The sequence below is a fragment of the Protopterus annectens genome, chromosome 1.part0 (genome assembly GCF_019279795.1).
Source record: "Protopterus annectens isolate FY-2018-M chromosome 1.part0, PAN1.0, whole genome shotgun sequence".
Taxonomy (NCBI): domain Eukaryota; kingdom Metazoa; phylum Chordata; order Ceratodontiformes; family Protopteridae; genus Protopterus; species Protopterus annectens.
Genome location: NC_056725.1, coordinates 1,925,007,459 through 1,925,022,250, shown reverse-complemented (window position 1 = coordinate 1,925,022,250; position 14,792 = coordinate 1,925,007,459). Strand labels below are relative to the sequence as shown.

Below are 14,792 nucleotides of genomic sequence, written 5' to 3'. Positions count from 1 at the left end.
GTAGGTCTGAAAACACCCTCAGAAGCCTATGCCTGCTCAACAGCTCCGGACCCATCTGAGGGAATAGTTTCCAAGAATCCAATACCTTGAGTATCCAGAGGCCTAGTCGGCTCCACGTGGGAGTCGGAAGCGGCATGTGGCTCTAAGGTAGCAGGCATCAGGGGCTGCGAAGGCGCCTCACTGAGAACTGGCGACTGGCCTAGCGGGGGCCTCGTCGTCGGTTTTGGACCTCGGATGCCTGTCCTTTTCCTTTCCTTGTGCTTTTTATAAACTCCGGTCGTCGGCTGTTCCAACGGCATTATATAATTAAACCTTCGGCCAAAGTAATGAAAGGCAAAATCGTACCGACGCTTAATAGTGCGTTGGTTAAATCTAGCACAAAACCGACAGCTAGCAACGTTGTGATCAGGGCCTAGGCAAGGAATACAGTAAGAATGAAAATCCTTATGAGGTATTTGCTTCCCACAAGAAATACAATTGTTAACTTTTTCTGACATCGGTCTGGAGCAAGAAAAGTTTCCCCAACGGGGTACTCAGCTTTAATGAAGACTTCGGATCTGAAATTCAATTTTGAAAATCTCAGGAGTTGGCCGACTGGCACTTGCGAACTGCTTTTGCTTCGGGCACCGCACGGAAAGAAAGACTGAAGAAAATGGCGTCGGCTGCATCTTTTATACCCCTGGCGCTCTGACGTCAGGGAAGAGGCGACAGCAACCAACGCCGGACCAGGACTTTGGAATTCAGGCTGACTGCGGGTAGCCTGCCAGCAGGATAATCCAAGAGTAATGACTGCAACAGTGAAACACGATGAACATCTGTAGAATGACAGGAGGATGGCGGGAGGGTAACCTAAGCTGCAACAATGAATACACTCTAACATCTACATTTATGGTAAGTGTACACAACTGTACTAGGTTCTTTGTGTTTCACTGTTGCAGTCATTACATTTGGGTAGAATCCCAAAGCTATGGTTGGGAGGCTGGAGCTAAACAGCATTAGGTGAGGCTATAAGGCCCTGCAGCACTGCAGTGGCAAAGCCTGCCCTGGACTTAGAGTAGAGAGGCAAATGGTAATGCTTTGTAAAGGCAAATGGTAATGCTTTGTAAAGGTGTGAACATAACTCCCACGTAGCAGCCTCTAGAATGCCCTTGGTTGGTACTCCTCTGAGAAAGGCTGCTGAAGTAGCTGCAGCCCTGGTGGAATGAGACCTAATGCCCTTGGGCACAGGTTTGCCATGGTGTAAGTAGCAGAAACAGATGCAATGGTTTATCCACTTTGAAATTGTCTGCTTTGAAATAGCCTTTCCTTCTGATCCTGCAGCATACGAAACTACTAATTGCTTAGTTTTTCTTAGAGGCTTTATTCCTGCTCAAGTAGAATCTCAGCTGTCTGTGTACATCCAAGGAATGCAGAATTCTCTCTCCTTTGTTCTGCGGATTTGGATAAAAAGTTGGCAGATGAATTGTTTGGTTAAGAGACACACTGGAAACCACCTTAGGCATAAAAGTAGGATTTGTCCTCAGAGACACCCTGTCTGGGTAAAATATGATAATAGGCTCTACAGCCATGAGGGCCTGTAGCTCTGAAACTCTTCTTGCTGAAGTAATTGCTAGTAGCAGAGCTGTCTTCCATGATAAGAACTTTATATCAGCGGTAGCAGCTGGCGTAAATGGAGGCAGGGTGAGTTTTTCCAACACATAATTGAGGTCCCATGCAGGTAATGGTGATCTTCTAGGAGGCCTTAAATTTTTGGCTCCTCTAAGATACTGCTTTAGTAAAGGATGAGAAAAGATTGGTGGCTCTGTATTGTAATGAGCCGAAATGGCAGAGTCATGGATTTTGATAGATGAGAAAGCTAGGCCTTTGTCAAGCATCTCAGTTAAGTATTGTAATATCTGAGGAATATGCGGTTCTGCTGTATCAGTTCCTTGTGCTTGATTCCAAGCACATAATCTCTTGCATTTGTCAGCATACGATTTTCTAGTACTAGGCTTTCTGGCTTCCAAAATGACATCCATCACAACTTTACTGAGATGTGTCATCTGTATGATTACAGGATTAGCCATGCTGCCAGGTTCAGAGTCTGTAGCTGATTGTGCAGGATCTGATTGTTTTGCTGGGACAGTAGTTGTGGTTTCTGAGGCAAGGTCCAAGCTGGGTATTGAAACAAGTTCCTTAGGATTGGGTACCAGTATTGGCGGGGCCAGTCCGGGCAATTAATATCATCTTTGGCTTCTCTTGTCTGACTTTTAGGAGGACATTGGGTAGAGATAGAAAGGCAGAGGAGGAAAGGCATAAACTGATAGGTTTTTCCAACTGAAGGATAGGGCGTCCACTTTCCATGCTTGTCTGTGATACGTCCTTGTGCAGAATCTTTTCAGTTGATAATTTTGAGGAGAGGCAAATAGGTCTATGTCTGGGCTCCCCCATTTCTCTGCTATCATGCTGAAGACTTGTGGATATAGTTTCCACTCATGAGGATCCATCAGGTTTCTGCTCAAGTCTTCTGCCAAGGTGTTTTGTTTTCCTGGCAGGAATGGAGCTTGCAGATTACCACATGAATGTGGTGTTGTCCGTCTTTATCAGTAGTTGTCCTGGATGAAGTAAGTCCTTGAAGGCTGTTAGGGCATTTTGAAAAGCTAGCATCTCTTTCTGGTTGATATGAAGATACATTTGATTTGGTGTCCATATGCCCTGAATGCATCTTCCTGCCATGTGGCCCCCCCAGGCATAATCTGATGCGTTTGTTAAGGTTTGGCTGGCACGGGGTAGAGTGAAGGGCCGTCCCATGTTTTGGTGACAGGCCTTTGCCCACCATAGAAACTCCTGTTGCAGGCAGGGGATGAGAGGAATCATTGTTTCCAGACTGTGTGAATGTTGACTCCATAAACTTTTTAGGTACCACTGAAGTTTCCTCATATGCAGTCTTGCATATAGAATTAGTAGGATGCAGGATGCCATGAAGCCCAGAGCCTGCAGAATTTGTCTTGCAGAAGACTGTGTTTTTGTTGCCATCAGTTTGAAGTAAGTAGTCAGTTGCCTTTGTTTGTCTGGCATGAGGTAAGCCATCTGGGCAGTTGTATTCAAGCTTGCACCCAGGAATGTTATCTTTTGAGAGGGTACCAGTTGTGATTTCTTTTCGTTTACTGTGTACCCTAGGCGTGTTAGAAGGCTTTTCACAAATGTCAGGTGTCATAGAAGAGTGTCCTTTTTCTCTGCTTGAATGAGACAGTCGTCCAAGTATGGATATATTTGAATACTTTGTCTGCAAAATGCAATTACTGGTGCCAGGCACTTTGTAAAGACCCAGGGCACAGTAGATAAGCCAAAGGGCATTGCAGAGAATTGGTAATGCATTAAGCCAGCCTTGAAACTGAGGTATCTTCTGCATGACTGTCTTATTGGGACATGCAGGTATGCCTCTTTTAGGTCTAAAGTCACCAGCCAAGCATTCTTGCCCAGCATGGGCAGGAGCTGTTGCAAAGTGAGCATTTTGAATTTTGGAATGTCCAGATATGGGTTTAAAATCAATAAATCCAGTATTGGCCGCCAGGCCTTGTCCTTTCTGGGTACCAAGAATAGTCTTGAGTAAAAACCTTGTCCTTTTTCCTGTTCTGGTACTGTCTGAATGGCCCTCATATCCATGAGAGATGTAACCTGTTTCTGTGCCTCTGCCCATTGGTTTTTTGGCAGATCTGGCCAACCATTTGTCATTGGCAGTGTGTTGAAATGGAATCTGTATCCCTGTGATACGATGTTTAGTACCCACTTGTCCTGGGTTATTAACTGCCAATTTTGAGCAAAAAGTGCTAATTTTCCCCCTATGGGTGCTGCCAAAAGATAAGTGCTTGGTGTAGGCAGAGGGAAGTCATTGGGATTGCTTTCTGTAGGTTTGCGCTTTATCTCCTCCAGATTTGGAGGTGGATGCGCCCCATTGCTTTGACCTGTATGAGTCTTGAGCCTGGTACCTGGAACCCTTGGGGCACCTGGATTTGCCCCTTTGAGCTCTGTCTGATACAGGAAAGGACCAATTTTTTTATAGGCCAGTGTCTACTGAATCTAGGTGGCTGCACTTGTAAGAAATCTTTAACAGTTTGCATAGACTTAGCTTTATCTTCCATTTTCTTTAAAACCTCTTCTGCCTTAATACCAAACAGAGAATCATGCTGTAAAGGTGCATCTAGCAATTTAGCTTTAACATGATCATGCAAATTTTGTTCCTTTAACCAGGCATTCCTCCTAATCACAGATAGAGTAAATGCGGCCCTGCAGGAGGCCTCTAAAGAATCAAAACCACATTGCAAAGTATGCTTTCCAACTTGTTCAGCTGCATGCAATAATTCTTGCAATTCCTTATTTTCTGCAAATTCTGAAATAAACATCATTTTCAGTTTCAGCAATCCCATAACATGTTGTTGGTACTTAAGCAAATGACATTGACAGTTTAAGGCCCTGATTGCCACGGTTGCAGATCTATAAACCCTTTTCCCCCATCTGTTCAGTGCCCTTGAATCTCTGTCGGAGGGGGTAGGGTTTTTTGCTGTTGAGGTCTTCACTCCCTTTGGACCATGTGAAATAGTTTCAGGATCAGCAGCAGGGTTTCTAAATAAAAAATTTATGAGAGTCGGGGACCCTGTAATACCTGTCAGGCGTACTGGGAGCCGGAGGTAAGGAGTCAGGGGTCAGGCTTGACTCAGAAAACACATCATCCACAATGTCTAAAACAGGGGGAATGGCTAAAGGCTTGTGCTGAGGGAGAAGGAAATCCCTGAGCCTCTTTTTTGATTCTGAGAAGTCTTGACTCTCCCAGTGAAAATGCTCCCTCAAAGTATGCAAGGTTTTTCCAAAAGAATAATCCTCAGGAGGAGATGCAGATGGAATGGACTCCTCAGCATCAGAATCCTCATAGGGAGGTAAAGATAATTCCTGATCAGAAGAGGAATCAGAAGAAATAGAAACCTGATCTGAAGATTCACAGTCAGTGTCTTGCCTAGGTCTCTTATCTGGAGGGGGATAGGTACCCCTGATCAAGGTAATAAGGTCTTCAGCCATTTTGATCATCTGTTTTTTAGGCATAGAGGCCTGTGCACATGGCTCAGGAGTCATTTTTTTAGTTTTAGAAGGTGTCTTTGCCTTTGGTTTTGCAGCTTTTGTTGGTTTGATATAAAAATGTTGAGGTGTGAATACACCCTCAGAAGCCGGTGCCTGCTCAGCGGCTCTGGACCCAACCGAGGGAGATACATCCATCGGTCCAATACCTTGAGTATCTTGCGGCATGCCGGACTCCACATGGGTGTCGGTAGAGGCCTGCGACTCGAAGGTAGCAGGTATCAGGGGCTGCGAAAGCGCCTCACTGAGTACCGGCGAACGGCTTAGGAGAAGCTTCGTCGTCTGTTTTGGATCTCGACTGCCCTTCTCTGTCCTTTTCTTTGCGTTTTTTTTTTATGTATTCTGGTAGTCTGATTGCTATCCGACGACATTTCTGGGTAGTTAAATCAGTTTCCAAAATACTTGGATGCAAAAATATACCGACGCTTAATAGTGCGTTGGTTAAATCTAGCACAAAACCGACAGCCAGGCACGTTGTGATCAGGGCCTAGGCAAGGAATTCAGTATAAATGGAAATCCTTACGAGGTATTTGCTTCCCACAAGTAATACAATTATTAACTTTTTCTGACATCGGTAAAAAGCAAGAAAAAAAAGTTTCCCCAACAGGGTACTTGGCTTTAGTGAAGACTTCAGTTCTGAAACTCAAACTCGAATATTTCAGTAGTCGGCCGACCGGCACTTGCGAAATGCTTCTGCTTCCGGCACCGCACGGCAAGAAAGACTAAAGAAAATGGCATCGGCTGCATGTTTTACACCCTTGACGACCTGACGTCATGGAAGGGAAGACAGCAACCCACACAGGACCCAAGACTTTGGAATTCAGGCCGACTGAGGGCAACCTGCCAGCAGATTACCCAAATGTAATAACTGCAACAGTGAAACACGAACATCATCTGCCCATTCCCACACTCTCATGGCTTCTCAACAAAGGGAGTAAGATCTGGTTCCTCCCTGCTTGTTCATATACTAGACCACAGACATGTTGTCTGACTGGATGGCAATAGTCTGTAGAGGAAGACTGGCATGAAGGGCCTGCAATTATAAAAGAACCACCCTCAACTCCAGGACATTGATATGCAAGTTGGTCTCGGAAGGAGACCACGTGCCTTGGACTGCCCTTCCAGAGCAATGCCCCCCCACCCTAGCTGGCAGGCATCCGTGGTCACTGTGTTTGTGGGAAACGAAGGAAGAAAGGGACGTACCTGGACAAGTTTTGGGGAAAGAGTCCACCAGAGAAGTGACTCTCTGCAAGCCTGAGATATGCATATTGAATGGGACAAGGGTAGGTTGAGTAGGGACCACTGAACTGCTAACGTCCACTGGAGGACACTCCTGTGAAGATGTGTTAAGGGGAGATGACTGATAGTGGCTGCCATGGAGCCCAAGGCCTACAGAACTGATTCCGCTCATGGGCGGTAAGAACGAAGGTAAGATAAGTGAAGTTTCAAATTGTTTCCCCTTTCCGGAGTGAGGTAACCTTTCATTTCTATGGTGTCTAGCTGAGCTCCAAAGAAATGTAGGCTCTGAACTGGAGTCAGAGACGACTTGTTGACGTTGATTGTAATACTCAAGTCTGTTTGCTAGAAGAAGGAAGTAACCTCTGGCCTGGCATAGTACACGCTTGGTAGGGGCAGCAAGGAGCCAATCATCCAGGTAAGGGTAAATCTGGATTCCCTGAAGACTCAGGTGGGCCGCTACCACCGCCATGACTTTGGTGAATACCCTGGGGGCTGTGGTGAGACCAAAGGGTAGGGCCCTGAATTGATAATGATTGGCCCCCAGCTGGAAGAGAAGAAACCTGCAGGGGCACTTGTTCATTCTGACGTGATAGTATGTGTCCTGGAGGTTGACTGAGCCCATCCAATCTACTGCCTGCAAGTAGGGCAGAATGGACTGTAGCGTGACCATCCAGAATTTCTCCTTGGCTACTGACAGGTTCAGAATGGAAAGATCCAGAATGGTTCTTAGGTCCCCCATTTTCTTTGGCACCAAAAAGAACCTGGAATAGATGCCCAATCTGGATTGATGGGGGGGATGGGTTGGATGACTCGTTTTGTCTAGCAGCTTTTCCATCTCCAATGCTGCTTCCTCCCTTTGTGTGGGTGGAACATCCAGGAGGAGTTTTGATAGGGGGGGGGGGTGGTGTTACAAATGGTATGGAATAGCCTCTGGATATGATTTTTAGCACCCAATGGTCTGTTGTAACGGGACTCCCACTCCATTGGGTGTAATGAAAGACAGCCCCCGACTGCCTCCAGAGATGAGCAGCCAGGCAACCCCTCAGGGTTGCTGCACGGGTCTGTCAGAGAATAGTTCTCTGGACCCAAAGTTCTTTGGACCCCTTCTGCCTCTGGGACGGCATCTGTTGTAACCCCCTTTGCGGGAAGAAGAATCCTGAGTGGCCCGGGAGAACTGAGATTTCCGGAACCACATCTTCTTTGCCCCTCGTTGATTCCCTGAAAAGGATCTCGGAGGGGCCAAGAACCGGATCCTGATGGCAGACAGTGTCTTCCCATCCTTCTCACTCTGGACTAGTGTCTCACACATGGACTTCCCAAACAAGGAAGAGCCATCGTAGGGAGCAATCGCAAAGATGCCTTAAAGGGGTCAGAGAATTGACATAGCCGAAGCCAGGTGTGGCGTCTCATAGCAATGCCGGACCCAGCCACCCTAGCGGCCCCTTCTGTGGCATGGGAAAGGAGATGAATGGACATATTCGCAACCGCTTTGAGAGTGGCCATGCATTCAGAAAACATTTTCATGCTCTTTGCCAATTTGGACTCTGGGGACGACTCAGCGACCTCCTCGACCAAGTCTCGCTGAAGTCGAATAATGTGCACCATATAGTTCAGTGCCCTTATGGAAAAGGTGACAGAAGCATAAACTCGCTTCCCCAGATGATCCATCGACAACGACTCTTGGGTCAGGAGGATGGACTGTAGAGCTCCTGAGTAAGCTCTTTCTTGGTGGCAGCTGCCACCACCATAGTGTCTACTGGGGACCCCTTACTCTAGCTGTCTCTGTCTGTGGGGGAATTGGCTCCACTGTGTCCAGTTCCTTCCATGCCCTAGATGCAATAAGGTCCACCAGTGGCTCGGTGGGGGACGACACCCAGGAGGGTAGATGAGCCCATACCAAATGCTTCCAGAAACACAGACTCGTCCTGGGTCATTTTTTGGCTGGACCCCCCCCCCTATTTGGCATACAATTTCCATGATGTCTCCGAAGGAGACATCCTTGGGCAGTGAACTGGGGGAACCGTCCTCTTCCTCCAAGTCCGTGTCTTCTGTGAGGGACTCTGGGGAGACCAAGTGTCTCCTTTTATATATCCATTTGCAAGGGACCTCCTCAGTGGGACACTCTGTGGGACTCGCAAACTGGGAGTTGCTCTCCAATGGGTTCTCCCTGGGGCACATCAGGCACGGGCTGTCCCTGAGAGGATAGGATGGTCGGAGCCATACCCAGAAATGAGGGGGTCAGGGCGGATTCTGAAGAGGAGATGGTCAGAGGCCACGACCCACTCGAGTGGACCCTCTTCACCACATCAAAAGCCAAGGGAGAGCGGACATCCTGAGAAACAAACAATGGAGTCGCTTCTCCTCGGATCCACTGGGGAGTCAGAGCTGAGCCCATTGGAGAAGAGATGCTGAAGGGGAGGCTGAGCTCCAAACAACTCGGAGCTGACAACACCCCCCCCGGATCAGCTCCGAGAGCTCGGATCCGACCTGCTCAAGGCCATGGCTGGAATAGAAGTACTAGGTACTGTCAGCGCCGGCCCTTCGACCCCGAGGACTCTCGGATCCATGGAATCCAAAATCAAGGCCCAGATTGGAGGAGCGATGGGGGCGAAGAAGGGCTGAGAACCCCCCGCTCCAGAGGGAGAGGGGGCTGGCAAGACCCTCATCTGGATCTGGGTGCGGATAAAACATCCACATCATCCTGTCCATCTCTGATTCGCTTACACTGTGGGTGGAACCAGACGATGAAGCCACCAACACCGGCGGGGAGTGTCGGTGAAGGAAGGCTCTCGAAGGGGGCCAAGACACCGCCGGCTCTGGTGAAAACCTCAGAGAACGGAACAGAGGGGTGCCGGGCCTAGGAGGAGTTTTTGCCTTAGCTGGGGCCTTGACTACGCTGAGTGGTCAGGGGACCGCTTTCTGTGCCTATCCTTGTGCCTCCTGTCAGAGTTCATAGGCCCAGAAGTGAGGGTTTGAGCACTGGAGGCCTGTGAGGGAGAAGACACGGGTAGTGGCTGCTACTGTAGAAGATGAAGAGTGGACAGCCGTCCCAGATGCTGGTAAGAGGCCTTTCATAACCAACTTAGCCCTCGGGTCCTTGAGGGATCTAGGATTAAACCCTGCTCAGATCGTGTAGGCCATGTCCAGATGGACTGCACCTAAACAAACACAGAGTGTGGCCATCAGCCAGGGAAAGCTTGTGGCCACACACTGTGCATTTCCAAAAGACAGGCTTAGGAGCTTCTGCCATGTCTAAGGAAAATATAAATATATATATATATATATATATATATATATATATATATATATATATATATATATTTTTAATATATATATATATATTTTATTTTAATTAATTAATTTTTTTTTTGCAAGAAAATAAGTCAAATGAGGCTGGGTCCATTTCTCTGTAGCCAAACTCAGCAACTGCAGCAAAAGGCATCTTGAGAAGGGACGTGGAATGGGGGGGGGGTTACCGCTGGGAAAAAAAAATTATGTGTCAAGCTTCTAGGACCTGGGTGGCTTAAGTCCTGCAAGTTAGTTAGGACCCATAGGAGCACTTCAGATCCAGAAATCATGTAAAGCATCTGGACGTTGAATTTTGTGGCCTGTTGTAAGAAAAAGATGATGACTCTGTAATTTCATGTCAAAGTTGTCAGACAGTGTGTGGAATTATGTGGTAGCAGAATCAAAAGGAAAAATAATATTTTCAAGCCAATAAAGCTCTCAAACTGTGAGGCACCATTTGAGGGTAAAAGGAGAGAAATTTTGAGCACTCAGTCATGATCAAAAGAACGAGGAGACCCTCATGGCATACTGGCTAAAATAAAGGTAAAATAAAAGATTACAGTAATATGAAAGTAGAAGGGCATACAGACAGGCCACAGGAAAAAAGAATAAAAGATATAAAACTAACCAGGTTACATGAAAAAGGAAGATGCCTCATTAAACAGTTTGGGATCTGTTCAGTTTGCTAAAATAAATTTTAAAGCAGGGACATAAATGAAGTAACCATGCAGACAGGTATACTCTAAGGCTTGTGGGTTGCATTCAGCTTGGCAAAAATGTGGTGTGCTGAGCAGTCCTAATACCTCTGCAGAGCTGTGCTATCCAATAGCATTTATCCATTGACCCTTTTTCTGCACTACAGATTAATCCTTAATAACTATTTCAAGGTAGTTATTTGTTTTTGTAACTAGAACGGACACACTTTCTATCTTAATTGACAGGGCTGTATTTTCTACAGCATGGACCTGTGCTACTTTTACTTCCTTCTTTTTTAATTGGTACTATTTTCTCGCTTCACCTCTTCTTTCTAAAGTTAACTATCCTCCTCTGAGAATCCAATGCTTTTATATCTTTTTGGCATTTACACTGGTTTCACAAAAGTGTTTTTTTTTTTGCCTCTGTAAAAGCAGACTAGCTACTGCAAACAGATTTCTCTTGGGTTCAGTGAAACTGATGCAACTGCCAGACTTCATGTCTCTTCATCCCAGCCACAGAATGCGACATACTAAAGGCATAAAAACAATACCAGAATCTATTTCTATTGCATAAACTACATCAAATTGTTCGCATCTGATAACTGTACAAGTACAGTGCTTAACAGATATTAATTACTCTGTCATCACTTTAAAAAACATACTATTGAGACCTTAGTACATTTCTGGCCTGTCATTTTGAATGTACAAGTACACTGCTTGACAGGTATTACTCTGCCACCATTAAAAATAAAATAAAGTAAAACAAAATAAACTAAAACAAAACAAACTACAACTAAACCAAATAAATACATTTCCATTTTGATGGCCATTAATGCAAGGGTTATAGTATATTTTCATGCCATACATTACATATTTATATATTCTCCTTTCTCTTTTATATCAACGGCAATAACTGTGAAGACTTAAAATCATTTGGCCTGCAATGTGAAATTAGTATGAACAGTTTACACACCTGAAAAATGGCTTGTCTGGAGACATAGTAATCTGAAGCACCTCGCTGGTCATATCTAGTTCTGCAAAGGCTTCCCTTAGACTCTCGGACTGCAGTATTATTTTATTGATGACATTGGTGCTGCAAAAATCAAAATCTAAGGTCTCCTCTGGTTCTTGAGTATTAATCTTGCACACAGTCACCACACCTCCTTCCTCCAAGAAAAGTACAAGTGGATGGCCGTAACCTTTGTAGCACATCTTTAAAGCGGTTGTCATCCCTGGAAATGAAAGGGAGACAAGGTTAGTAAATAAGAAAAGGTACTGCATGTGACAGCAATGACTCATTAAGAGATGATGTTTGAAACAATGATAGTAAAGGATCTCAGTGTCAAACACTGAGGAGTATACATGGATAAAACCCAGACGTTTAACTCACCTGAGAAGAGTTTAACTAGCAGTTTGGGCACCTGTTGGAACGGACATACAAGGAAAGGAATGACGAGACATTTCCTGCTTTTCTCTTCCAGGACAGAGGATATAGGACCAAGCTAGGGTAAGCAACAGATTTCACAAGCACCACCAATGACACTGTTGCCATGACAACAACAAATGTTGCAGTAGGTAAACAAGGGCATGGTGTCTAGTAGGTGGGATATTTCCCTTGCATTACCACTGCATTCCCAGCTACATGACATCAGCTTACCATGCCAGGCTAGGTAGGGCGTTAAGAGAAAACCCAAGTTACTAGTTACAGAATGACTGCCTCAGCTTCATCCCTCTCCTCTCCTCAGCTGTGGGGTTATTTGCAGCCTGGTGGCCTAGGCCCCTGGGAGAGAAAAAGGTATGGTGGGCAGACACTGATCAGAATTCAGCAATAGCTTGCAGAATAGTACATGAGTGTAGTATTTGACGGAAAGCTCTTCCCTTCCTCCAGACAAGATAGAAGGGAGCAAGATAGAAGGGAGTAAGGTAAGTACTATGTGGTCAGTACCCCCCATTCACATCTGGTACTGATAGAAAGGACAGCAAATACATTTGTGCTCTTCCTTGTTTAATATTCAGGAAGATAACATAAAGTGTGCCTCCTGCAAATCCAAAATGCTCCATGTAGACTGAACAAATGTTAAGGCATAAAAACACTAGACAGGTTGCACAATGAGCTGCAAAGAAACAAAGACTACAGAACTAGATACTAACTCTAGTAAGAATGGTCTGCATTTGGACTCCTGAATTACAAAGTCCAGACTTCACATGCTTCATAGATCATGTATACTTCTCAACTTCTCTGGTCAAGTATTCTGAACAAAGCCAAAAACAGTGGAAGAACAAAGACCATCATGGATAATCATGGATAATTTTTAAGTACTACTCTAATTCACTTAAAAGGTTAGCACAACAGGCTTTGCAATGATGTGCATTTTCTGAACAATAAGTAGTATGAAATATAATGCCTGGCACTGACTGTAATCCTCCAAGATTTACCAGAAAAATAATAAAACATTTTTTTTTTTTATACAAAGGACAGGACAAAAATGAGGCAACAATCAGGGGCATTCTGCAAAATCAGAAACAGCTGAGAGTGTAGAGTGCTGATTTTTTTTTTTAAGAAACAAGAAAGCTACAGTTATGATCCAAACTTATTCTGCCATTCAACAATCTTTGTAGCTACCCATTAAAACAGACCATCAGTTAAGACTGGCTGACATGAACAACAATGAAACTATTTCTAAAGAAAAACTGAATGATCAAGAACACAGCATATTGTGTCCAAGGAAATAAGTGTAAAAAAAAGTAAACTTGTCACTTTAAAGGCACCAAATACCCCAATAAAAGTACAGTTTTATACCTACCATAAATGTAGATGTCCGAGAGGTATGCATCTGCAGTCCTAACATATGGGTTGTCCTGCCTCAGGCAGCCCTTCGGTCGGCCGGATTCCAAAGTCTGGGTCTGGCCTCGGCTGATGTCGCACTTCACCCGACGTCATAGCTGCTGTCAATTGGGTATAAAGGCATCAGCCGATGCCATTTTCCTCAGTGTTTCTTGCCCCAGATGCCAGGTGCCCTCTAGGAAGGCTAAATTTGGATAAATGCAAATGATTCCAAACAGTAGAGAGCAAACAAAATAAACATGTATATACATATATACAAACAAATACACCATAATAGATTCCCCCAGCTAGCTACAAGATGGGCAAATACCCTAGGAGTACCACAGAGGGGAAGGAGGGTGGGTAATTCTGACTGCAGATGCATACCTCTCGGACATCTACATTTATGGTAGGTACAAAACTGCACTATGTCCTTCAAGGATGCATCTGCAGTCCTAACATATGGGTAGAATACCATAGCCAAACTGGGGGAGGAGGTACTAAGATGATTATGGTGTAGCTAAGATCCCTTGCAAAACAGCAGTGGCAAAACCTTGCCGGGATCTGGAGTATAAAGGTAGATTATAATGCTTGGCAAATGTATGCACGGAGCTCCAAGTAGCAGCCTCTAAAATGTCTTTGGTAGCCACTCCTCGTAAGAAAGCTGTAGTAGTGGCTGTAGCCCTTGTGGAGTGAGGTCTGATGTTTTCTGGAGTTGTCTTTCCATGAAAAGAGTAACAAAATCTAATGCAATTTCCTATCCATTTTGAGATTGTCTGTTTTGAAATTGCTTTTCCTTCCATTCCTGCTGCATATGCTACCAGAAGCTGGTCAGTTTTTCTATTGTCCTTGGTTCTGTCCAGATAGTAGCGCAATTGCCTGTGCACATCCAAGGTATGTAGTAGTCTTTCGCCCCTATTCTGTGGGTTGGGGAAGAAAGTTGGTAGGTGGATTGCTTGGTTCAATGATACCCTGGAGACTACCTTAGGCATAAAAGTAGGGTTAGTTCTCAAGGACACTCTATCCTGATGGAAGATAAGGAAGGGCTGTACTGCCATTAATGCCTGTAATTCAGAAAACCTTCTGGCTGAAGTGATTGCAAGCAGGAAAGCAGTTTTCCAAGATAAGAACTGTAATTCTGCTGTTGCTGCTGGTTCAAAAGGGGGAAGTGTTAACTTTTCTAGCACAAAGTTAAGGTCCCATGTAGGCAAAGGTGGCTTCCTTGGAGGCTTTACATTTTTAATTCCTCTCAGAAATTGCCTGAGTAGAGGATGAGAGAAGACTGGAGGATCCATGTTGTATTCTGCTGAAATTGCTGATGCATGAATTTTAATGGAGGAGTAAGACAGGCCATTGTGGAAAAGTTCTGCTAAATATTCCAGGATGTTAGCTATGCTTGCTAATGATACATTTTCTCCTTTTGCTGCACTCCAAATTTTTCCATTTGGCTGAATAAGTTTTCCTTGTGGAGGGTCTGCGAGCCTCCAGGATAATGTCTTTAACCCTCTGAGATAAATCTGGGTTATTTTGCTTTATATAATATTCCAAGCAGCTAGCTGCAGTGTTTTCAAGTTTGGATGCAGGATCTTGAAGTTGTTCTGTGTTAGCAGTAAAGGAACTAGAGGTAGAGGGCATGG

The 14,792-nt window shown here is 44.9% G+C and overlaps 1 protein-coding gene across 1 annotated transcript in view; it reads right to left on the bottom strand.

Moving 5' to 3' along the window:
- Positions 1–14,792, bottom strand: part of RAD1 (RAD1 checkpoint DNA exonuclease) — a 368,414-nt gene that overhangs the window by 236,909 nt on the left and 116,713 nt on the right. The window contains exon 3 of the mRNA XM_044070186.1: positions 11,305–11,563. Within this exon, the coding sequence (XP_043926121.1) occupies positions 11,305–11,563 (259 nt within the window). The remainder of the gene's footprint in view (positions 1–11,304; positions 11,564–14,792) is intronic.